At 38.9% G+C, this 26873-nt stretch overlaps 1 protein-coding gene across 3 annotated transcripts in view; it reads right to left on the reverse strand.

Annotated features, from left to right (window-relative positions):
* Positions 1 to 637: 637 nt before the first annotated feature.
* NNT (nicotinamide nucleotide transhydrogenase) overlaps positions 638 to 26873 on the reverse strand; it is a 92180-nt gene continuing 65944 nt past the window's right edge. For 2 of the 3 annotated variants that reach the window (XM_027520555.1, XM_027520557.1), the window contains exons 18-22: positions 25516 to 25675; positions 23025 to 23106; positions 5452 to 5570; positions 3869 to 3984; positions 638 to 1874 (exon numbers count right to left, since the gene is read on the reverse strand). In XM_027520555.1, the coding sequence (XP_027376356.1) occupies positions 1725 to 1874; positions 3869 to 3984; positions 5452 to 5570; positions 23025 to 23106; positions 25516 to 25675 (627 nt within the window). In that variant the 3' untranslated portion in view covers positions 638 to 1724. The remainder of the gene's footprint in view (positions 1875 to 3868; positions 3985 to 5451; positions 5571 to 23024; positions 23107 to 25515; positions 25676 to 26873) is intronic. The other variant, XM_027520558.1, reaches the window with a different exon arrangement.

Raw genomic sequence — 26873 nt, forward strand, 5'->3', positions numbered from 1 at the left:
CTGATTTAAACACATGCACACACATGCAGATCTTAATCTCAGGCACAGCAAAATAGAAACTGATGATCAAACCAATACTGAGTTATAAATTCAATAAACATGAGCATTATAGTAAAAAAATTTCACACCAGTTATTTCTTTTTATGATTTACAGATAGTGTTTACATGTTAATAACTGTCTCAAGAAACAATGCTCGGACTTCCCTAGTGGCTCAGTGGTAAAAATGCAGAAGACACGAGTTTGACCCCTGGTTCGGGACGATCCCACATGCTGTGGAGTAACTAAGCCCATGTGGTACAACTGTTGAGCCTGGGCTCTAGAGCCCAGGAGCCGCAACTACCGAGCCCACACGACATAGAAGCCTGCTGAAGCCTGGGTGTCCTACAGCCCATGGTCAACGCAGCAAGAGAAGCCACCACAGTGGGAAGGCCGCACACGGCAACTAGAGAGCAGTCACCACCCTCCACAATGAGAGGAAAGCCCATGCAGCAACGAAGACCCAGCACAGCCAAAAAGAAGGGAAAAGAAAGAAACTCAATGCCAAATTAACTATATAGAGAAACAGGCATTCCGAATATTCACCACACATTCAACCTATATAGAACTTTTGGCACACTAGCAAAGACACAAAGAAAATTACACTTTTACTGCAAAAGGACAATCTTTACTGGTGCTAAAAAGGCAGAATCTGTACTGCTGCTTAAACAAAGAGGTAGCTAGAAAAATGCCACCATTTCTCTCAAACGTTATCATTTACATAACACCTTAAAATACACAATGATTTAGGGAAAAAGTCATTCTTCCAAACAGGTAAGACAATTTAATCTCATCTATTTCATGATAGCAATTCCTTCCTCAGCTGTTAACAGGCAGAATTATTTGATTTTAGCCTTTTGTCACCAGAGACAACTGCTACATCATTATGCAAACATGATGAACTCATTTTATTAGGCAAATAGTAGAATTTCATTCAAGTGCACTTAATACAGTACTACACATATAAACTGAAATTAAAAGAGATCTCCAATTGGAAATGGGGTTTAAAAAATACAGCTAATACTGATTTCAAGTTACATGTTTCATTGGTGTTCTAATGAAACATACAAAGCAAATGATTTGCTTCCAGCATCTCTGAAAGATTATCTAGTCCTTTAATGTATTGAAATAGAAGTGAGAAAATATACCCTTGAAATACAGACTTTAAAGTACAGTTTGAAAAACTGAAACCAATTTGATACGCTTATTTCAGATTATGGTTAAATGGTTAAGAAGACAGCTCAAGAGTTGATAAAAGTTTCAAATTAGTCACATTTGGTGAAAAAAACATAAATTCAGGTGGCTGTAATGTTTACACTGTGTCAGATTTTTTCAAATCCATGTATAATGTAAGTCCCCAAAATCATAGACTTAATTTCTTAAAACATTGCTGACTATTGAGGAAAATCCAAATGGAATATACCTAAAATGAGACTGTTTTTTCTCCTTTTGTAAAATACTTTTAGAATTCATAACAAAAAAATATGCACAGAAAGACATTTAGAATTATCAATCCTTTTTTAAAATCGATGGATCGCAGCTCTTGAAAATTTTCCCTTTATTGGCTTTGTTTCTTCAGAGTCTTCCTTTTCTTCCAAGAGTTTTGCTACAGATGTGTATCAGCTGTATACGTTAATAATTTATTTGCCTGTTCCCGCAAGTGAAGAAGTGGTTTGATCTTCATATTTTACTTCTGGTAGGATTCTCTAACTTTCGCCTGCAGAGCATCACACGTCTTCTTGGCATCGCCTAGAAGCATGGCTGTGTTCGGTTTGTAGAAGATTGGATTGTCCACTGCAGCATAGCCAACACCTAGGGACCTCTTCATAACAATGACCTAAGAACCAAAGATTAGGCGAGAGAGTACATTTAACAGACCTGGCCAGGACATGTCAGACACAAACTGTGTCCTGCCCTAACCTTGAACAAAGCATGTACCACTACTGATTCTTTACTACAAAGACTTTTAAAATACACAAGGAGTAGTTTTAAATGCATGTTTACTTTGTATTAACTTGAATTCTTCAAATATGCCCATACCCTTACATCCACTAGAGAAAAGGTCCTGTTAAAAACAGTGTATCTCTTGAGTGATAAGTGATTCCCCCCACCAAGTGTTTTTGTCTATAAAGACAATGTATAACATTTTACAATAAAAATAATAATAATAATAATAACCATCTTTCTCTGGGCTAAAGACAACAAATTTAGTGCATAAATTTCTACTACCAATCCTAAGATAAAAGTAGTTGAGTGGGAAAATGGTATGATTCTTAGCCCACTGATTTAAAGTAAAGAATACTGGACAAGAAAGATGTAAGACAAGAGCCCAAAGAGTAATCCAGTGTGCCCCAGAACAGAGCTAATGACTAATAGAATGCTTCCACAAATAAAAATGAAGAGGTAAGTCTTTCTCTAACACTGATGTGTTCTAGACATTTACAATTACACAGATTGTAGATGTCGCTATCCTGTTGAATATCAAGTTAATTCTTCAAGAAATAAAAAGCCTTTCTACGTTCTTCTAGGACACAGAGTCTATTCAAAAATGGAAGCAGAGCAAATGTATTCATGTCCCCTATACCATTAATACAGTAAGGTACTGTGCAAACTCTCAAATACTGATGATTGATGCAGTAACTGTTTAAATATATATGAACAAGTGCATGTCCCATCTACTCACCCACCACAGACACTATGTTTAAAACTCCACATTTTTACAATAAAGAGAGACAAATTAAAGGGAAATATATATGTTATAATGATTCTTAAAATCCAGATATGAGTTGAGAGTGGTGAAAAGAGTTGCCCACAGTTGGGACAGAGCAAAATCATAAGGGCTAGATCTCCCTACAATCTAGCAGTTAGCCTTTTCAGAAGTAATGTGCTGTGAGCAGGGCTTGCTTCTGTATGCCATGTTACTGTTTGGATTTCTAAATCACCTTTCTTCTGGACACTCCATAACGTACAAGTGAAGTGAAAGTCACTCAGTCGTGTCCGACTCTTTGTAACCCCATGGACTATACAGCCCATGGAATTCTCCAGGCCAGAATTCTGGAGTGGGTAGCCTTTCCCTTCTCCTGGGGATATTTCCAACCCAGGGATCAAACCCAGGTCTCTCACATTACAGGCAGATTCTTTACCAGCTGACTGACAAGGGAAGCCCAACCCTTTCAAAAAAATTAAATGAAAAAATGTGCTCATCTTCATATGTGAAGGTGATGATATTAACTCACTGTCCCAGAGGGAAGCCATCTGCTTCACTGGACTCGGCCTGGAATTCAGCCAGCCTCATCCCCAAAGCTCACAGGTCCTTTTTCAGTTGTGGTTACAGATTGCATTAATCCACCCAGATAATCTCCTCTAGTTCTAATTGCGGAGAAGGCAATGGTACCCCACTCCAGTACTCTTGCCTGGAAAATCCCATGGATGGAGGAGCCTGGTGGGCTGCCGTCTATGGGGTCACACAGAGTCAGACACAGCTGAGTGACTTCACTTTTACTTTTTGCTTTCATGCATTGGAGAAGGCAATGGCAACCCACTTCAGTGGGTTGGGGTCGCACAGAGTCGGACATGACTGAAGCAACTTAGCAGCAGCAGCAGCAGCAGCAGTTCTAAATGAGGATGCCTTAAGGGCATTCACTCCGTTTCTCTGGTGACCACAGAAAAGACAGAAGCTGTATCTAGAGAGCTGGACCCTAAATCTCCTCTTAACTCCTGAGCCTCCTAAAAGGCATCATCATTTCTCATCAAGTGACCAACGAAAAGTTCTGTGTACATATCTTAAGAGACTTTTAATTCTTAGAATGAAATGCAAGTCTGAAACTTTACCTGCTTTGATTTCCAGACTTCAAGGACTGGCATGCCTGCAATGATGGAGTTGGGGTCTTCTTGAGCTGCTGAATTAACAGTGTCATTAGCTCCAATTACAAGGACCAAATCAGTGTCTACAAAAGAAAATAAAAATATCACATTGGTCACTTCAGGCAAATGATGTGATCTTACTTTTTAAAAACAATATAATAGTTGTTATAATAAGCTAATAGTTAGAGGACGAACACTTGTGCCAGGCACTGTACAAAGAGCTTTATCAGAGAGGTTCAGTAACTTAGCCAGCGTCACACAGCTTAAAAGCAATAGGTCCTGAATCTGAACCTGAGCACCCTGACTGCAGCTTGTATTATTATGCTTTCCCTCCCCTCCATGGATCTACCCAATCTGACTTTTGCTGTTGCTTTTGTTCAGTTGCTAAGTTGTGCCTGACTCTGCGACCCCACAGACTGTAGCCCGCCAGACTCCTCTGTCCATGGGTTTTCCAGGCAAGAATACTGGAGCGAGATGCCACTTCCTTCTCCAGGGCATCTTCCTAACACAGGAATCGAACCTGCATCTCCTGCATTGCAGTTGTACTCTTTACCACTGAGCCACCAGGAAAGTCCAATCTGACTTTACAGCTATTATCTCAAAATGATCTTGCCAGTAACATTAAAGATATGCATTCCATTTTCAACTTTCAAAATGACCACTTAATATGCAATCTGACATCTAAAAGAACATGGTCTGAGAGTCTGTACTATATTAAAGCTGTGTCCATAATTCCTGGAACTGCCAAGTTTCACACATAATTTAGCAACAGTGAAATCTAAAACGGGGACATAAAATTAAAATGGCCTAAATTCCCTCTTTAAGGACCGCAATTTAAATTACCTTAGAACTTTGCCAAAAATGCCACGTGAATCTAGACATACACACAATTTCATTATTTTTCTGTAATAAACAGTATTTTTTTAAGTTTACAGTGGATACTTGCCAGAGGGAACTGGTTTAATTTTAACAAACATGATTTGGGGTCAAATGTCATTAGCATTCAACATCTAGCCAGTGAAAGCCACCAAGTCCAGCCCCTTATTTGTGAAGTCCCAGTACTTCAAAGAAAATAGGAAAAGTACTGACTGACCATGAATCGGTGCAACAGAAAACCAGTAAAATCTCAAGACATTGGCAAGAATCAGATACTAAGCCATCAATGGAAATGATTTTATAAATGAGAAGCCTGAAGTTGAGCACCAAGTTCAAGGGCACGAGCAAACCAGAGTCAGGACCTGGATTCCAAAACCAGCTCTGTTCCTAAAGCCTCTGCAAGGCACTCCACTCCACCGCACTGTCCCCCAAGACTTCCACCCTCCTTCAGATCTCCTCGCAACAAAATGACTACTCACGGTGCTCCCAGATCCTGTCTCGCTATTTTTCAGTATCATCTTTCGTTGATTTAATTTCAACTGCTTACTTACTAGGAGCAGGTTACTCTTCCTCTGGGAGCAGGTCTGTAGTAATCCCTCAATTTATGTCCTCAGACTGGCATTGCTCTATTCATATTAAGAACACTTGAATTTCACCAGTACCCCATCACTTACCTGGGAAATCATGATTGATCTCGTCCATTTCCAACACAATATCATATGGCACCCCAGCCTCAGCCAGCAGCACATTAAGCTGACCAGGCATCCGGCCTGCAACTGGGTGAATTCCAAACCTAGACAGGAAACAAATGAACAGCTGGCCTTACTTAATGGGCCAAAGTACAGGGACCCCAGGATCACCTCCAGACCTGCACACTCTGTTCTTGGCACCTCTGCTTCTCCTGGTACTATCTGATCTCTGCAAGAAGGAATAGAATCAGTCCAGATATACCATTAATCTACAAATAATAAGGTTGGAGATTCAAGATCTCAGTATATACAAACTATAACTGCTCTCAAGAAAGTAAGTGTGGCTTTAGAACCTGACTCATCCACATATGTTTTAAGTCCAATGAACTCCCAACAATATTAATAAATAATACCACCTTACATTTAATAAGTATTATGCTCTCTCATGATACTTTCTGATATTTTTTTAATCTTTCTGAAGTCAGCCTGGAATTAAACATTTGCCATGAAAAACACTGTCATGCACGTAAGTTAAAGGCCTACTTTCAAAGAGAAAATTATCCAACTATGTTATCCAAATTTTCTATGAGAATGAACAGCTTTACAGTGGAAAAAAATTAACTTCATTTAAGAGAAATTAACATTCATGTTTTTATATTGTGATACAATTTATAAATTTCTTATATATTATTTCATTCTATCCCTAGATCGTCTTTAATAATCTCCATCAAAAATTAGAATTCAGAGCACCTGATTCAAATTTAGGACTTAGTTAAATAAACTGAGCTATAGAGCTACAACCCTATATCTAAAAAAAGAGCGAAAGAGCAAGAATGTAAATAACAGGGGTTGCTTGCATATATTTTGGCATAACGGCTAATGCCGACTCTTCAAGATGTGCCATGCAACCTGACAACTTTTTTAGTAAACGGGTAACTGGAGATTCAAACTCAGGTCTCCTTCAAAAGTCTGTACTTTTCATTACTATACAACACAGTCAGTATGGTCAGGCAATTTAAGAGTTATTTTTGTTATCAGCTCAAGATAACCAGCTATATGATGTTTAGTAAGTTACTAATCAGCTCTCTCAAATTTCTAACCAGCTGTTATAAGCCCACCTCATGCCTAAGGTTATATAAAACCCTGAAGAATACCTATTTATCTCTGCTTAAATGGGTGAAATAAGGAATTCTAAGAATCCAAATTACAGTAGTATTCTCTGAGAAAAATTGAGAACACAGGAAGTTTCAAATAATAATTTTTTTTTAATTTTTTAAATGTTTGCATGGACACAGGAAGCAAAAAAAATGTTTCTGTACAGAAAGTACCTACAATAGTGCAAAACATTTACCAGCACCTCTACATGCTGGGAAGTAGGTCCTGAAAACCTACTAGGGGTGGGAGGTAGAATGAACTGTATAGAATGGACTATTAATAATCTAAGACTCGAGAAAGAAGGTCAGCAGCCAGTAACTTCAGGAATGACCAAGCTGTGTTGAGGCCGTTTTGGGACTTTGGAACTTTGTATGGTGGCATGCACAACTCTTCAGCTATAATTGTTTTTGTCACAGGAATGAAAAGACTGGAAATTCTCTCCACTCCACTCCGGGCTTACTCCCTTGGGGGAACTGAGCCACTCTGGGTTCCCTGAGTGCCAGCTCTGCATCTGCTCTCAATCTACATGGTAGCCTCTCTCTGGGAGTAGAAGTGGAATCTTCGAGCTATACTTTGACCTTCTGTTTGTGGGACAATGTTTTATTATTTGTATGTATGTGTGATGGTACTTACTTTGACTGGCTGAACTATATTTAATTGACTTAAAGATACGTGCTTATGAATTAAATCTAAATATATAGAAAAAATAATCCAAGACTTGTGTTTTTTTTAATGTTTACTAGAGTATAGTTGATTTACAATCTGTGTTAGCAAAGTGAATCAGTTATACATATATTCATCTTTTTCAGATTCTTTTCCCATATTGACCATCACAGAGTATTCAGTAGAATTCCCTATAGTATAAAGTAAGTCCTTATTAGTTATCTATTTCATATGATAATATTTTATATACAGTAGTGTGCATATAGAAGACTCTGTTAAAAGGCATTTATCGTCTCTTTCCTCAGTGAGTTGTTTACATTTTAGTGAGAATAAAATGAAGGCAGTCAGTTTACTCCAGACTGTGGTCACCCAACCTCACCATCTCATAAAGCTTAAATTCTTTAACCACAAATTCTATCATTTTTGGAAATGTAAATGTTCAATACTTGAGTAAAATTTTTAAATGTTCTCTAAAAACAAGATTGTTAAGACTGTTCTTATTTTATGGCTAGACACTGCTATCCTAGTATCACCGTCTGTTTCAAATGAGAGTTTTTAATCACCCCGAAAACAAAAGAAATGAGGCAAAATACTGACAGTTCATGTTCACATTCTTCATGTAGTAATACAAATTACATTCGGCACTTCCAAAATATCACACAGACTCTGGGATTGAGATGTCTACTCTAAAATTTTAACATTTTCACAATGGCAGTACGACAAGACATTTGAAAAGAATTTCTCCAGGCACCATAGTATATGTTCATTAAATGGGAGTTATATTACAAACCCTCAAATCTGAAGATAAATGTCGCTTTACTCTAACAATAATATTCTAAGCATTAATATAAAAAATGGGAGAAAATGTAGCATATTGAAATAACCAAAATATACTCCTAAGCCTTCTAATTACATGAATGTAGGAAAAGAAAAGACATATGAATGAAGTTTCAGAGGTGACTGATTTTGTAAACAAGCATCACAGTCTTCAATTCAGGACTTCTAAACCTTTCTTCAATGATGGGAAGGGATGCATAATCCCTTAGGTTCACAAGTAATAACAGAAGCAGAAAGAAAAAAAGATAATAACAGACTCAGAAAAGGTAAAGCTCACTTATATGGAATAAAGAATTTAAATTTCATAAAAGAGGAAAGATTCAATTTGTTTAATCCTCACAAAAACTGAGAAAGAAGGCAGAACACAAAGCAAAATAAACACACATACGAGAGGGACACAGATGTGTCACGCATGACATTAAGGTGCATAAAAATAAGAAGTAATTTGAACATCAAAATAAATAAGGTTAGTAATGGACTATAACCCTCTGGGGGAAAAGGCAATTCAGGAGTCAAGACTGATAACAGGGATCTCCCTGGTGGTCCAGTGGTCAAGACTCTGCACTTCCACTGCAGAGGGCACGGGTTCAATCGCTGGTTGGGAACCAAGATCCCACATGCCTCTCGGCATGGCTAAAAATTAATAAAATAAAGCTATTAGAAACTTATTTTTTAAAAAAGACTGATAACAGATTAGGTCAATAATGAAAGAAAGAAATGGAAGGAGGGAATACTCTCCCCTATAATGGCTTAAAGCTCAACATTCAGAAAACTAAGATCATGGCATCTGGTCCCATTACTTCGTGGCAAACAGATGGGGAAACAGTGGCAGACTTTATTTTTGGGGGCTCCAAAATCACTGCAGATGGTGATTGCAGCCATGAAATTAAAAGACGCTTACTCCTTGGAAGGAACGTTATGACCAACCTAGACAGCATATTCAAAAGCAGAGACATTACATTGCCAACAAAGGTCCGTCTAGTCAAGGCTATGGTTTTTCCAGTGGTCATGTATGGATGTGAGAGTTGGACTGTGAAGAAAGCTGAGCGCCGAATAATTGATGCTTTTGAACTGTAGTGGTAGAGAAGACTCTTGAGAGTCCCTTGGACTGCAAGGAGATCCAACCAGTCCATTCTGAAGGAGATCAGTCCTGGGTGTTCATTGGAAGGACTGATGTTGAAGCTGAAACTCCAATACTTTGGCCACCTCCTGCGAAGAGTTGACTCATTGGAAAAGACCCTGATGCTGGGAGGGATTGGGGGCAGGAGGAGAAGGGGACGACAGAGGATGAGATGGCTGGATGGCATCACCGACTCGATGGACATGAGTTTGAGTGAACTCCGGGAGTTGGTGATGGACAGGGAGGCCTGGTGTGCTGTGATTCATGGAGACGCAAAGAGTTGGACATGACTGAGCGACTGAACTGAACTGATAATGGTAGAATACCAACTGATAAATATAGTGGGTTATAAAACCACCATTTTGCATCAAGACTGGTTCAGATAAAAAATCATCAGCACACACTCAATCTAAGGAGTAAAGCTTGAATGAGAAACAGGATTTTGCTAGGTCTTAAAGAGAGCTCAACAGAAAAAAAAAATCAATAAAGACTTTCAGCATGTTCTCTGAGAGCTACTTCATTGAAATTGATCAGTAATAGCTGGTTCTTAGACACAGAACACCTGGATACTCTGCTGAATGGGCATCTGGTTAAGTGTGCACAGTCCATATTTCTTTTTCTCCCCAGCTAACAGTTCCTTATAATAGCTAAAAAATATATATATTACCAAGATTATAAAACCAAATCTCAGCCAAGAAGAACTTAAATTGAAATTATAGCTTATTATGATTTTAATGCAGTTTGATATGCACAGATACTTACAGAATATTGCAACTTGATGTTCTTTTAAATATCATATAAAAGTGAAAGTCGCTCAGTCGTGTCCGACTCTTTATGACCCCACAGACTATATAATCCATGGAATTCTCCAGGCTGGAATACTGGAGTGGGTAGCCATTTCCATCTCCAGGAAATCTTCCCAACCCAGGGATCGAACCCAGGTCTCCTGCATAGCAGATGGATTCTTTACCAACTGAGCCACCAGGGAAGCCCAAGAATACTAGAGTGGGTAGCCTATCCCTTCCCTAGGGGATCTTCCTGACCCAGGAATTGAACAGGGGTCTCCTGCATTGCAGGCGGATTCTTTACCAGCTGAGCTACCAGGGAAGCCCAAACAGCATGTGGAAGAACTAAAAGCACAAAGAATGTGCCCACCAAAGCAGATATTCTGTAATTAAATTTGGGGACCCTAACATGTCATTATTTTTGAATAATGATAGAACAAAATAATTTCCAAAAGAACACATCCTAAACTCAAAAATTTTAGTTTGGAAAGGTCATTTCACTTCATAGAGTTTCTTAGTAATACAGCTGATATATCAAATTATATTGTTAATCAGCTGACTTTTATTCAAAGGCAATGCCAATTTGTATTTCAACTGTGGTGATTTCAAGTCAACATTCAAAATTAATGCAGGATTGTTTTCAAATATCAGTAGAAGGTACTCTATCTTCCACCACTGACTAGATCCCATAATATAACTAAATAACTAGATTTAGTTAGGGAGCTGCAGCTTAAAAGGATCACAGGGCACTTGGATAAGGTTCAAGAGAAACATAAAATACCTAACAACTTAGAAAATAACCCACACTAAGTGAAAAAAAGATCAACTGGCTAGAAAGAAAAGCAAAACTGATTTTCAAACAGACCAAATAAAACAGAAGTTGGCCAAATATTCCCCATTTTCATTTAACAGAAAGAAAGAAAGTGGTCTTCAAATGCAAAAGAAAGAACTGGAATTAAATTTTTAAAAAAATACTTTCTGTCAAAAACTTAGGAAGTGAAAGTCGCTCAGTTGTATCTGACTCTTTGTGACTCCATGGACTGTCCATGGAATTCTCTAGGCCAGAATACTGAAGTGGGTAGCCTTTCCCTTCTCCAAGGGATCTTCCCAACCCAGGGATCAAACCCAGGTCTCCCGCATTGCAGGTGGATTCTTTACCAGCTAAGCCACAAGAGAACAAACTCCCTAGTTAGGAGAAGTTTCAGGCCTCTTTTCTGTGGATCAGAAGAGACAGTTTCATTCATCTGAGCTGATGTTCAAACCACCAATTTAGTACAAAATGGATTCAAAAGGATTTCACAAATAAATGCTAAGGATGGTTGGCCCACAGTGGACACAGTCAAGGCAGTTACGGCAGCTGAGACAGCTCTTTATTTAATGGTGGGGGTTTGGTGGGGGAGCGGGGGGCGGTGTCAAAACCACTAGGAAGAGAGAACAGCAGCTTTGGTAAAACTTAGGATTCCCAGAACAACTGCAAGACACTGCTCTACCTACATCCTATGCCACTGCTAAGTCACTTCAGTCGTGTCCGACTCTGTGCAACCCCATAGACGGCAGCCCACAAGGCTCCCCCGTTCCTGGGATTCTCCAGGCAAGAACACTGGAGTGGGTTGCCATTTCCTTCTCCAATGCATGAAAGTGAAAAGTGAAAGTGAAGTTGCTCAGTCATGTCCTACCCTCAGCAACCCCATGGACTGCAGCCTTCCAGGCTCCTCCATCCATGGGATTTTCTAGGCAAGAGTACTGGAGTGGGGTGCCATTGCCTTCTCCGTCCTATGCCACTAACTGTAATGAATTTGTGCTCTTTTGAGATCCTCATGGCAAATTTTGGACACCAAAAATTTCTCCTAATCTCACAATCCTTCTGAGCATCAACAAGTGCTTCCTGTTGCACCCCAGTCTGTTCCTCTCCCCAAAACCTGATTGGTGAGGCTTGTACTTAGTCATGTCCAACTCTTTGTGACCCCATGGACTGCAGCTCGCCAGGCTCCTCTGTCCATGGAGATTCTCCAGGTAAGAATACTGGAGTGGGTAGCCGTGCCCTCCTCCAGGGAATCTTCCCAACTCAGGTCTCCTGCATTGCAGGTGGATTCTTTACCATCTGAGCCACCAGGGAAGCCCAAGAATACTGGAGTGGGTAGCCTATTCCTTCTCCAGGGGAACTTCCCAACTCAGGAATCAAACTGAGGTCTCCTGCATTGCAGGCAGATTCTTTACCAGCTGAGCTAGCAGGGAAGCCCAGGTGAGGCTCAAGAAAGACTCAGTCACTGTGCTATAGGACATATAAGGTCTGTATTAGTGTCCTATTAGTGATATAACAAATTACCACAAATTTAGTAGCTTAAAACAATATGCATCGATTACAGAGGCCTGACATCCAAAATCAGCACCCATGTGCTAAAACCAAGGTGTCAGCAAGACTGTATTTCTCTTAGAACCTTGAGGAGAAAATCCACCCATCCCTTGCCTTTTTCCCGGCTTCTGGAGGCTGCCCCCTTTCCCTGGCTTGAGGCTGCATCGCTGTCTTCTACTTCCACTGTCACATCCCCTCTTCTGACACTGACCCTCTTCCTCTCTTTCGTAAGGACCCTAGTGATTACATGGACACAAACAAATAATTCAGAATCATCTCTCCATCTCAAAATCATCACTGAATCTACAAAGCTCCTTTTGCCATATAAGGTAATATATTCACAAGTGTGGGGTATTCAGAGGTGGGTTTCTTTGGGGGTCATTAATCAGCTTACCCAAACTCCCTTTCCAGTCCTAAAATTCCATGAACCAGGGATTCCATTCTAGCTGAATAAGTCAGTATACACTTTGTGATTTACTTTTGTATTTTGTGATTTGCTTCTGCATCCCTCCCTGATTCCAGTGATTTTGTAAAATTTTACTGCCTTTGCTTATCTTTAATCCATCTGGCTATCATCTTCATGTTTTAACTGAGGTGTCCTGGACCAAATTAGAAGTTAAAGACCTCCAAATGTATTTGTTATTATTGTAGTATTTGATTATCTGCAGACTGCATAAAGACAACGTTTCTGCTGAGCTAGTTGTGAGGGGTAAATAGCTAACCAGCATGTTATGCTGAATATCCCAAAGGACAGCTCACTTTATATCTGTTTGTATAACAATTTATTATGCTAAATTTTAAGACTCTAAAGTTGGAGAGCAACACCCGAAGGCTATTACCAGAGAATGCCAATGTTTTGAGAGAAATGACAGAACACACTAAATTTGTAGGAATATATATGAGCACGTTGATGAGTCAATGTGAATTTATAATAATTCTGGCCTATGCAACTGGCTAATCTTCAAAGTATGGATTAAAGCTAATTATATCAGACATTGGTTGCCCATGACCAGCAATTTCCAGGAACTGATGGCTAAAGTTCATCAATGTTCCATCATCACATGAAGAATATCCAGAATTCAGAAATGCAAAGCCTACCAGCCTTTTGGTTCTCCCCTTTAAACCGCAAAAATTATCTTGATTGTACACTTACTTATTAACAAAACATGATCAGCTGTCCCTGTCCACAACCTAACTTTACAGAACAGGAATAACTACTAAAATGAGATCACAGGAAAATCGTCCAGGCCCCCAGAACTCACTCTTCACGCTCCTTCTCCTTACAAAGCACTGCATTATAGGAACTGGCTGATGACTGTGCTTTCCAAACCGGCAGCAACTTGAGAACAGGGACTGTGTCCTATTTACCAGTTCCCAAAGTACCTGGCACTCTAGTAGAGCAACTCAAATAAAGAGAGGGAAGTAAGGACAGGAGGGACGTAGGGAGAGGAGGAAAGGGTTTTAAGGAACATAGCGTGCCCAATAAAGTGCACTGATTCAATAAAGTGCAAACTTGTTATATCTCTTTTGAAAAAAAGATTTCAGAGAAGTAGTAAAGAGTAGCAGCTAAAAGCTCTAGGGTGCCACTGCCTGGGTTCAAAACATTCAGACAATTTGCCTCTGTGTGCGTCCCTTTCCTCCTGTGTACTATAGGAGTGATAATAAAGCCTTTTCAGAGGATTACTGTGACATTTAAGGGAGATAATTCATGTAAAGAGCATTTTATACAAAGTACTTTAGACCAATGCCTGGCACACCTAAGTCCTTAATGAATGTAACCTGCAATTATAATACCCCACTGAGACATATTTTTGTGATATAAATGCTCATCTGTATTGTTCAAATAAATGCACATTTTTAATGATCATTTATATAAAAAGAAAGGGATATTTTCACATTAAAACAAATGTTGATTTGTCAGCATCTTCTAAACTGGTTTTCTAATTTTTACCTTGAAATCCCAATAAATATCAATATGGTACAATAAAAGCCAGAAATTCTTTGTACTTGCAATTACATGCAAAAGCTAGAGAAATTATATCATCAATATAGACTGAGGTCAATAATTGTGACCACTGGACTCATTGATCACTTGGTCGTGGCTATTATTCAAATTATTATAATAGTGTCAAATTTCAAAAGGCCACATTTAACTCTTCTATACATACTATTAAGGCAAAAAAGTACTGTTTCCTTAACTGGAAGATACAACAAATGTCACTGACAAGTCAAGGTAATCTTCTCAATTATCTTGAAGATAATTTAAGAAAAAGTTAAACACTTTTTGCTATTTTCCTCTCTCAAGCATAAAAACAATAAAGTCTTTTGTGTAACTTTATATAATAAAAACTAAGGCCTCCATCACTAGTTAAAAACAGACCCAGGCACAGTTCCAAAAAGGTGGAACAATACACTTAAATGAAACAACTGATCTTCAGAGCCTTTTAATCAACCAAGAAAGAATAAAAACAAATAAAAGTGCACATAGAAGCTATTCATAAATTCCATGTAAAATAGTTAAATTTAGTAAAAGAGCAATTTTTAAAAACTATGAATTTTAAGCCTCTTTTACAATTGTTGCTATTGTTCAGTCACCAGGCTTTCCTGTCCTTCACTATTTCCCAGAGTTTGCTCAAATTCTTGTCCATTGAGTCGGTGATGCTATCTAACCACTTCATCCTTTGCAGGCCCCTTCTCCTTTCACCTTCAATCTTTCCCAGCATCAGAGTCTTTTCCAAAGAGTGAGCTCTCTGCATCAGGTGGCCAAAGTAATACACGATGATATAAGTCCCATTCTTAGAGTTTTTCTGCAACTTCAAATTAGATGTCAGACATCACATGTGCTAAAGGGAACAACATGAGTTCCCATGATCAAGGGCCATGGGGACAATAGTCCTGATCACAGAGTATCACAACAGTTATTGACTTTTACAGAGTGTAAACCATTCACTACATGGATCCTACCACAACGTTTAAATAAACTACATTTCCCTGCTTGCATTACGGAAACATCCGGATTTAGTTTAGCAATAAAACATGATGAAGAGCCAAGTATCCCAACTCAGTACCAAGACAAAGAAACTACAGAGACAACTGGGCCCCGTTCTGAAGTATTTAGTGTGTTTTCTCCACTTTGCAGCCTCTTATTGCAAATACTGAAAAGGATCTCCAGATTTTAAAAAATCTTTTTACAACCTTCAACTATTTGGTTATATGTTTTGTGAGACACTATGAAATTAAAAGATGCTTACTCCTTGGAAGGAAAGTTATGACCAACCTAGATAGCATATTGAAAAGCAGAGATATTACATTGCCAACAAAGGTCTGTCTAGTCCAGGCTATGGTTTTTCCAGTGGTCATGTACGGATATTAGAATTGGACTGTGAAGAAAGCTGAGCACCGAAGATTGATGCTTTTGAACTGTGGTGGTGGAGAAGACTCTTGAGAGTCCCTTGGACTGCAAGGAGATCCAACCAGTCCATTCTGAAGGAGATCAGTCCTGGGTGTTCATTGGAAGGACTGATGTTGAAGCTGAAACTCCAATACTTTGGCCACCTCCTGCGAAGAGCTGACTCATTGGAAAAGATCCTGATGCTGGGAGAGATTGGGGGCAGGAAGAGAAGGGGACGACAGAGGATGAGATGGCTGGATGGCATCACCGACTCGATGGACATGAGTTTGCGTAAACTCCCGGAGCTGGTGATGGACAGGGAGGCCTGGCGTGCTGTGAATCACAGGGTCGCAAAGAGTCGGACACGACTAAGCGACTGAACTGAACTGACTGATGCAAAATTTATTCTCATACCCAAGATGTTCAAAGGGTTAATATCCTTTCTTTTACTGTTTCATATTTTAAAATTGAACTTTACACAGAACAATGTATGCTGATAGCATTTTGAAATTCTGCCTTCCCAATAACATCATTGCACAATTTTCCTAAATGTATCATTCTCAGCTCCTAGGTGGCTGACAAATTAACTCAGGAAAAGATATATAACAAAGGGAAAATAAAAAGCCTACTTATTCTTCCTGTTTTTAACCATAAATATCTATAAATCAATAAAAGTTTAAGAGTTAAAATTGACTTTCAAGTCTCTCTAATACAATGCTTCCTAAGGCAGGACGCTTTTAGAGTAACAACAATTACATGTACACTGTGTTCTGTCACAAAACAGACTGGGAATTTCACTACAGATGTAACAGAATCCCTGCTAGGAGGTACGCCCAAAGAACCTTTGTATTTTATGTTTGCATGTAGCAATGCTCCATTCTGAGGAAGGTTCATGGAGGTAATAAAAAGATTTGCTATTATTTTCAATATTTTTAATTAAATGTTTGTTTATTTTATTTAATTAAATATTTTAATTAATTTTAACCTTTGAAAAATATGACAGGATCTGGAAAGACAGGGTTCTTTGGTTTATCACATTCTGACCAGAACTTCTGATTGACAGCTACAGGTCACCTATTAAAAGCACAAGGAAAACTTATTTTTTTAAAAGAAATAATTTTAGTAAATGCATTTTGAAGTAAAATCTTATAAAATACGAAGCAGACTAAATGTCACACACAGTATCCTTCCTGGTGAAAAGGCTGGGACCAGCTGTGCGGGGTTAGTACATCCATCAAAAGAGAAGCATGGAAACAAAGTGGAAAAAAAAATCTGCCCAGCAATGCAGCTGTCATCCACAAAAACTGATTAATGAGAAAGGTTGTGGAGTCGATGTTTAGGCAAGTCTTCTTAGCAAAAGGATAGAAACCCAACTTTTTGAAACTGTGAGTCCTTTTCAGAAGTAATGGTTCAGATAAACCCACTCACAATTCTCAATGAAAAAGAAAATTCTAATTTCCTTGAACTTTCCAACTGCCAGAATTGGAGAACACTAAGTACTTTTCTCTTTTTTTTTTGAATGTGAATAAAGGCTGAACTCTGATCTGAATCTGGTATTCATCCACGGCCTCCCCTTCTTCAGGAAAAAATAATGAATGTTAAAGGGCTTACAAGAGTGTCCCAGGGGCAGTTTTCCTATTACAGAACAACAGAACCTGTTCTACAAGTATGAGTGAAGAAACGTTTGACAGGACGCTATGGCCACACGTACCATGTGTTTAGGTGGCCCGTGACACCAGGGCCATCCCAAAAATAACAAGAAGCCATCTAAACAGGACCAGGTCAGATGACTGGTGTGAATGTCAGTGCAGAAACTGTCCCAACACTTCCTTTTCCACTCCAATGAGATTATTATAAATTGTGCCCAAATCTGCCTTTTCCTTCACTGAACCAAATCCAGTACAGTCAAGAACAGCAGCTGTATGACTACTGACATGGTTTCTATTTCAAAATAACTACTAAGACTATGAAGAATGATATTGGGGGGAAAACTGAAATTCTATTTGTAGATAAAGTTCTAGAATATATATGCTTGCACACTGGAGAGAAATAGTGAAAATTATACATAATTTCTTATTTCTGACTGAATAATTTTAATGATGCTGAGTGACTCTTGAAATGCAATGGCTAGTAAACAGCATGAAATGGAAAATATTAACAAGATACTGAAGAATTTGAACATGAAATGACAAGAGGGTTTCTATTTACTTCTCCTCTGCCATGTTTACATGAACCTCATTGACAAAAATCAGCTCAAATCTCTATAATAATTAATAATAGACCTAGAAGCCAAACATCACTCTGATGGTCAGAGGCACTGGTTTCCATCAATAGCGAGAGTTTCTCCCCTTGACCACTGGAATGCCTGTGATCATCATTTCCAAGGAATGAGTCCTAGAACAGCATGGCTGGCAGGGGCTTTATAAACACCTACATCACAGCCTTTAACAGAGTCTTCTGTTCTTTCCACTATATCAATACGCTGTGGACAGCACGCAGTCAGAGGCAATCTAATCAACAGTCAAGAGTCTGGAAGGATGATGGCCCTTTTCTAGGACACCTTTGATCTGAGAGATTCCTAGAAATTTTATACAACAGGTTGACCAGAGATATAAGAGAATGCACACACACTGGTTTTCCTCTCTTCTACCAAAAGTTTCACTCATTTGACTAATTACACAAATAATTCCCATCACCCATCCTCCTGTCACCATGTTTTATAAGAAGGCAGGCTCAGTGCACAAAAACACAGCATATTCTTTCAGAACACCAGAAGCACTGGCTAATTCATCACCAAAGAGCGCCAGTGGAAACTGTGAAATAATGATCAAGGCTCCTGCTGTTCTTCATCATTTCAACCAGTGGCTGAACTGAAAACATAATACGGTTATAAGTGTCAATTCAGAATATCTCAACACCTTTTAACTAAGTTCTCCTTAAATGTCAGCTCCACATGGGTCAAGAATTTTGATCTTTGTATCCGCTGGTGTATTCTCAGAACCTACAACAGTGCCTGGCACCAAGTACTGTGTAATTATTCACACAGTGAAATGGTCACTGACATGAATAGTCACGGCTAATAAGAAAGTAATGCAAAGCTGGCAAGAAACTCATAAAAAATATCTATTTCCTTCCTCAACTGCTACACTGGATCTTTTTATCTGGCCTAACCTCTGTTCTCTTCAGAAGCACATATCTTTATTACTTAACAAATCTGCATGTCTTAGATTTTCCTGCGCCCCAAAATATAACAAATCCAAGATAGCTGAACTCTGTTTATTTAGACTGCATTTAATCCATGAAAAACGGGAAAATCCAGTTAGATCAACAAAATATTTCATCTTCAAGTATCTTCAGAGAATAGATTTCCTAGCAAAAATAACATACATTTAAACTTACAGTCATGTCACACAAGACTGTAAAACACTATTAAACTGTAAATACCATTGGCAGCTAGATATGTTTAGACAGAAGATGAAAAAAACAATTAAATATTTATTTTTTAAAACCTGCAAAAAAGTTTCATGTTATGAGTAGAACAAAAGGTTTAAAATATTCCCTTGACAGCTATCTGCTCTTGTCCTTTGCCTTCCTGCCCTCCTCCTGCTCCACTCTTCTTAGCATACTGGTACATTAAATGGAATTCATTCACTCGTTCATTTGCTGATCAATTTGTTCTCTATCTATAAACTTTTGAGAGTGGGAAATGAGCTTCTGCATTCTTGTATTCTCAGCACCTAGAAGTAAATTTCTATCAGCAAATTATTTATAGAAAGACAGAGTTGAACATTAATAGGAAAGCCATATATAACATCAGTTAGCCAATCAAAGTTGACAAATTTTAAAGCAATAATGTTTTACACAAAGAAAATCAAGCAGTGATTAATTAATTGCAAAAAGAAAAAAAAATATGTCTTTCTAAGGATTATTTGTTGGAAACACTACCTCAACTTTATAATGAAAAGCTTGTATTGACCCAAAGACTGGAAAACGAAGAGAAAAAAATGTCTGTGCTCTTGTATCATAAGATTTTTATAATAAAATGCTTTCAGAGATCAAGCATAAATTAGGTATCTGGGTGCCCAGGAAGCAACAATATCCTGGCCAGTAAAGATGGCTACGTCAGTGAACTTCCAGGACATTCTGAAACGAGCTCTTTTCATGAAATGTCATGTGCTTCATTATATAACCTCAGGTCTCTGTGAGCATGTTATGACTATGGCCAAAGTAAAGGAAAACAGGAATGTCTCTAAATCAATCATGGGCCATGAAGCCAGACAGACTGTATGACAGATGCAATTTTTCTTGGCACCACTTGGGCATAACTAATTGATGACAATCGTATGTCCACACTGGCACATTTCCATGGGGAATGTGTGAAAATATGTCACCACATCTGGATGTGAGGCATGCCGGGGTCCTGAGGCACAAAGATCTACTAACAGCAGAGGCCCAGCAGCTGTACTCAATGAACACCGTGGGAGCTCCAGAGTGATGAAAGGACCAAATTACCGCCAACTGTAAATACAGATTTATTTCATTAAAATACGAGGTAACCGCTGCAGCCATCTCTTGTTCAAACAGACATGTGCCTCTTAAGAAAAAGCCAACACCTAACTTCGTAAAGAAAATCTGCATTTCTGCTACAGAAAGATGATGATGCACATAAAGCACAATCAACAAAGTTGCTATGATTCCCTTTAAAATTAAAAAAAAATAAAAAAACTCCCGTGGAAGCCATAAAGGAAAAATATGATAATCTACTGTCATGTTAGCAAGAATAGCTCTCTTTCATTTAATACAAATATGAGACTTACATAACTTACTACAAAGCCCATGTTGAAAATTCATTATAGTAAAAAAAAGAAAAAATTTGAACATATTAATATATAATTCCATCTTTAATATGAAACAGAGTAATCAATATAAGTGGCTAACTCTTCCTAACTCACAAGTAGAAATTAGGCTGACAAATAATATCATTCACATACTAAATTATTAGCATTTACTATTAACAAATTATTATAAAAATTGATGATTATACACAACGATTAAAAACGCTCATGAAAAGCCTGATGTCCTGGTCACAAAACTACTTCTTCTTGGGGGGCGCTGTGCCATGGGAGGCTGTGCCATGTGGCTTGCAGGATTAGCTCCCCAACCAAGGATCAAATTCGGGTCCCCTGCAGTAGAAGTATAGATTCCTAACCACTGGACTGCCAGGCAAGTCCCAAAATTATTTCAATTAAAAAAAAAATTATGACTGAGAAACTATTCATACATGTTTAACTAAATACCTGCCAGAAATCTTAAGTCAAATAGTTACTTTTTCAATGCAGTGTGACAGAAATCCTCCTAAAATAGCACTTTATATTATGTCTTCATGGATAAAATTCAAATTTTAAATGAGGTCAGAAGCTAAAATTTCCTTTGTCTTATCCCTTTTCTTTATCCCTGATTTTTTTTCCCATCTCTCTTAATTCCTTCCCTTTCACATCCTGCCTTCTGTCAAGCTTCCCATCCTTGCACCCACAACCTGGGCTGACCAGTGGGTAACAAGAGAGGTTATGTCAAATTAATCATTCCTTTCCCTAAGAATAACTAAGACATTAAAGCCATCTTTCTGTTTTATTATGATTGCCACTCATCTCCTAAACATGTGGTGACAGAAGGCATCGCTAATACATTTTACATTTTTACATGTGGATCAAATAAAGAGAAAAAATTTCTTTTTAGGAAAATCATAAAAGATTCTGTAACACATCCTTTCCACTTGTAGGTCTGCAAATGCTTTAAGTGGCAAAGACTACTAAAAGGGAAGCCCCATTTAATACACTCTATGAAAAGACGAATAAGCTACCAAAATGAGACCTCTCATGTGAAAATTAAAAAACAAAGACGATGCCTTTTCTCATCTTCTATCGATCCATCTTAGACTTTACTAAACATGGAAGCCATCTACATGACAGAAATGCTGGACCTATCGTAAAATAGTATTTTAATTCTGTGTATTCAAAAAGCACAGGCTCACTATAGATCCCAGGAAGGTGGAGAGTGAGAAAAAGATTGAGAGAAGGAAAAAAGGGTGGGAAGAAAGAAAGAAAATGCAGCTGACGTTAAAACTTTTTAGATAACCCTTTGATTTAATCACCTAAGACTGTTCTACTGCTGTTCATAGAGGCAACATTCGAGCTAAAGATTCGGACTCTGCATCGAGTCTGCACAGATAGTCTGATTAATTCTAGGCCCTCTGTTTGGCTCACTTTCTTATCATCTTCCTCCAGGCAAAAGTGTAAGATTGATATCTCAAAGGAATTTTATTAACAGACATAAATAATTTTGTCAATATGCAATGACATCTTGGTAAATGAACCAATCTTATTTAACAATGGAGTTATCCTGTTGCTCTGACTTCCTTGTCAGTGAAACTGCTAGTGAACCAGTCTCCCCACACAACACGCAGCAGCTATGCTCCCAGGGACAACTCCAGCCGGCCCCTTCACTGCCTCCAGACAGCAGAGTTCCAGAAGGCAGACCCAAAGGTACAGAGGACAGACATGAAGCACTGCAAGGGCTCGCCACCCTGACCCCATTTTCACATACCACAAACCCTTTATCCAAGGTCGGGGGAATAATCTAGAAATGCAGAGTCCTTGACTTCACATTCTGCTTAATAACCATCCACCCAAGAGCAGAATCCAGGGCCCAAGTAGCACATAGCAATAACAGGAGCTGTTCTAATTCACAGTCCAAAAAGTGTATGGCTTTATTATCTATCTTATACACAGAAAAAGAAAGTTTTCTGCAGTCTTTTCTAGCCTGAGTGTGAGAGCTAAATCCATCAGCCAGTCACAGGTTCACCATTCGGGCTCACACCCTTCAGAGACCCCCTGTTTGAGATGTTCTCCTTCTGTGTGAACAACAGAAACCCAAAAGACACAGCTTGATGGGACTCAGATGCCTTGATGACCTCCTTCCCCAAGTCAAACCACAGAGAAACCAGGATCCATTTTTCCCTATTGATAAGTATCCTGGAATGCAGTACCATAAGAATTTCTGTTTCTAAAATGAGACTATATTGAAGTTGGATGCTATTAGAGACAGTGAAAACTAGGAAGTAAGACTAAGGCTAGAACAGGGTCTTTCACAACTTCTCTACCTAGTACCACAGGTAAAACCCCACTTGAAGAAACAGGCACCTGAAAGAAGCCATCGCTCTTCCTTTCCTTTCACACATGCACGGCAAGCACTTACCTGACTTTTTTGCCTTGTTCAGAGAGCATCTTCACCAAATCAGCAATGGGGTACTGAGCTTTGGCTGCACAGAGCCCGTAGCCTACAGGAGCATTGAGAATACAGAAGAATGTGGTTTTATTTCAAATTGTATGAACTACAACTTCTCTCTTGATTGAAACATATTTTTATGCCAAAAAGGGCAATCAGGTAACAGGACTAGAAGTGAAAACAAAAAACTGACAAATATGGACTTTAAAAAATACTGGCCTAAATTTCAAATTCAAAATCTCATGGTCCCTCCTCAGTCCCCTACGGTGTCTAACAGTGCTGGGCACTCCCTCCCACATCACACACACATGCACAGTAGATACACTCTCGCCCGCTCTCACGTAAATGTTTTCAAACTGTCACCCTACTGGGCTTTGAGATCACTGCCGTCCCTACTTTCTTCCTCGATTTCCTTGAACAGATCTTTTCCTTCTGTACTCCCGCTCTTAAATCCTGAGTCTCCCCAGGGCTTTAACTTTGCGCCTCACTCTCTCCTTGGAAAACCTCAGCCCATCCCACAGCTTCAATAATCTCCTGAAAGTTACAAAGTAGTCAGTCAGTCACGTCCAACTGTTTGCAACTCCATGGACTGTAGCCCGCCAGGTTCCCCTGACCATGGAATTCTCCAGCCAAGAATACTGGAGCAGGTAGCCATGCCGTTTAGGGGATCTTCTCGACCCAGGGATCGAACCCAGGTCTCCTGCATTGCAGGCAGATTCTTTACTGTCTGAGATACCAGGGAAGCCCGAACAACTGCCTGACAGCTCCCAATCTGCCTCCACGCTCCAGCCAACACTGAGCTCCAGTTCAGCCTGTCTACTGTCCCAGCTACACTGCAAACTTAATGTTTCCAAATAAGAACTTAAGATTTTTCCCCCTCTTCCAAAAAAAAAAAAAGTGCTCCATAGTTCTGATGTTCTTTCAAGTATGACCAAAAACATCAATCATTTCCCTTTTCCTTCAACCCCTGTGTTCTGTCCCTCCACCCTTTCCAGTGAATCTCATTATCTATCCCCACTTTCCTACCCTCATTTTTTCAAAGACCGATCTCTGCTCGAGGTATTCCCCCTACCTCCCCCACCCCAATACCATCCACCCTCTGGAGTCCAACACAAATCCTGACTTCCCAACAATCCTTAGGTTCCCCATGATAGAAACGTGCCTACACTGTCCAGTGCAGCTCTTATCATAACCCATCTTGCATTACTTACTGATCTGACTTCTCCACTAGATGGAAAATGCCTAAAATGAAGAGAGTATGTCCTTTACTCTCCACTTGCACACCCCAGGACAATGCTTCTCAACAGGTAACACCAATGCACTCTGGCTGGGACAACCCATGCTGCAGGAAGGTCCGAGGCTTATAGCATATTTGGTTTACCTGCTCGCACACACGCTAGCTGACAGTAGCAGCTCCATCTTTGAGAAGCCAAATCCCCAAATCCATGTGTTTCAAATACTGAGAGAAAAATAATGCTGCCCCCACTTGAGAAGACTGTCACCTGAAGTTTCAATTCTGCTAATGTTTGTTGTTTACAGCATCTGCCTCCAGTGCCGGAGACCCGGGTTCGATCCCTGGGGTCAGGAAGATATCCTTCCTGGAGAAGGAAATGGTAACCCACTCCAGTATTCTTGCCTGGAGAATCCCACAGATGGAGAAGCCTGGTAGGCTACAGTCCACGGGATCGCAAAGAGTAGGACACGACTGAGCGACTTCACTTTCTTTCACTTTCACATAGTCAACCAAAAAACTACCCACATGACAAAATCAATTGATTTCTTTATAGAAAACTTCTATGATAGCATGATAGAGTTAAAATTCTAATCTGAAATCAATGTATTTATTGCCTGTAATAAATGCAATGGCATTCTTTGATAAGTAAAGAAGTACTGGGCTAAGCCTCAGGAAATTGAAGCTTGGGGAGACGAACTGACTTGGGCCACATGTCAATTATTAGAGGCAAAATGAAAAACAGAAGTAAGGTGTTTTGACTTCTAGACCAAGTCCTTTATACTGGACTTGTTACCTCATCTTGTTGGAAATCACATGATTTTCAATGATTTTTTTAAATATTTACTTTTAGAAAGAAAGATATTAACATTTACCAACCTTTACTGAGTGAGTTGAACACTTTCATATACTATCTAATCCTGACATAGGCCCAAAATTTATCAATGAGAAAAAAAATAACCAAGACTCAACGATGACTTAAACATTTTATACTGAATCACAGAAAAACACAGGTAGAATCTACTACCTCAATTTATAAAATCTCTATATGATTCCCAAACTATTAACCTAAGCCAAGAATTCCAGAACTATTCACTTAGTAATCACAGGGTTGCTTCTAAATTTCCATTATATTTTCAAAAATGAGTAAGTTCCAATTTGATTTTTCCTATTACAAGAAATTACTTTAAGTGATTACAGGTTGTTTGCTTTCAGGTTTTGGTTTTTTACCTGGAGTAATAATAATGCTATTAGCTTCTCGAATCATGTCAATTGCATTGTCAAGGTTGATTTCTGTATGCGTGCCAGAAATTTCCATGGGTTTTCCACCAGCTGTTGAAGTGGTACCATAGCCTCCAAGAATCACATTAGCCAGGGAGCGATTCATTGCCTGGAGAGCAAAATTATCAGCTGTGAAAATTTAATCCACATAAATTTTCTGTGAATACGATAGTCAGAGTCAATTAAAGACGTTTACTTGATCACCTAAAACATTTTAACCAAATAAATTTGATCGAGTGTCTGAAAATTATTTCAAAAACTTAAATGATAAAAAGACATCTGGGAAATCACATCATTGTTTTCTACAAAATCAACTTCACACTGATATATTTTCCACAAAAATAAATTTTAGAAAGGCATTTAATGGAAAATTACCAGTGACTTTAACATATATATTTAAAAAGTGCTAGTTGCTCAGTCATGTCCAACTCTTAGCAACGACATGAACTGTAGCCCATCAGGCTCCAGGCAAGAATACTGGAGTGGGTAGCCATTCCCTTCTCCATGGCATCTTCCTGACCCAGGTATCAAACCTGGGTCTCCGTCATTGTAGGCAGATTCTTTACCATCTGAGCCACCAGAGAAGGCCTAAAAACTCTGATCTAGTCATTCTTATCTGTCTACTGACTAAGCAAGTTCTATCTCCATATTGGCATGTATTTCACCTGAGTAAAAGAGAATGAAGGCTATAGAAATTTTACAAGGTGACTCTACCTACCAATATCTCACGTGAACTCTGCTACAAGTTCAAGCTGTCAAGAGGCAACAGGGAAGAATCAAAGGATAGAGACCCCTATCATTTAGAAGTCTGCTGCCCTCTGCCGTCAAGAAAAAAAGTGAAGGAGTTGACACTTTTCAAAGCACCTACAGCTCCAAGAAGCAAGAACAGAAGTGACTGGATTCATCATTAGCCTTTTTAAACAGTTCACTTCCAAAAGGTAAATGAGTAAGTTTATACCCTGCTTCACTAAAATTTATACCCACCTTTTAACTAGTAAAACCATCTAAGGAAAAAGTAAGCAGGAGGCATTTATTGGATGCTCATTTACAATCATCCAACCTGGAGTGCTGCGGTTCATGGTATTGCAAAGAGTCGGACACAACTGAGCGACTGAACTGAACAACGTACCATACAAACACACCTGGACCATGTGACAATAACGGATTTGAAAACTGTCTGCAGATCTCGAGAGGTGTGGTGGTAAAAAAAATGACAGAAATAAAAGACCAGAAGCTGGATGTTTTTAGTAATCAAAAGCATTTTCAGAACACTATACATGATCAAAGTAGTCATCCTAAATGATCAA

Source organism: Bos indicus x Bos taurus, chromosome 20 (assembly GCF_003369695.1).
Source record: "Bos indicus x Bos taurus breed Angus x Brahman F1 hybrid chromosome 20, Bos_hybrid_MaternalHap_v2.0, whole genome shotgun sequence".
In the NCBI taxonomy this organism is placed as follows: Eukaryota; Metazoa; Chordata; class Mammalia; order Artiodactyla; family Bovidae; genus Bos; species Bos indicus x Bos taurus.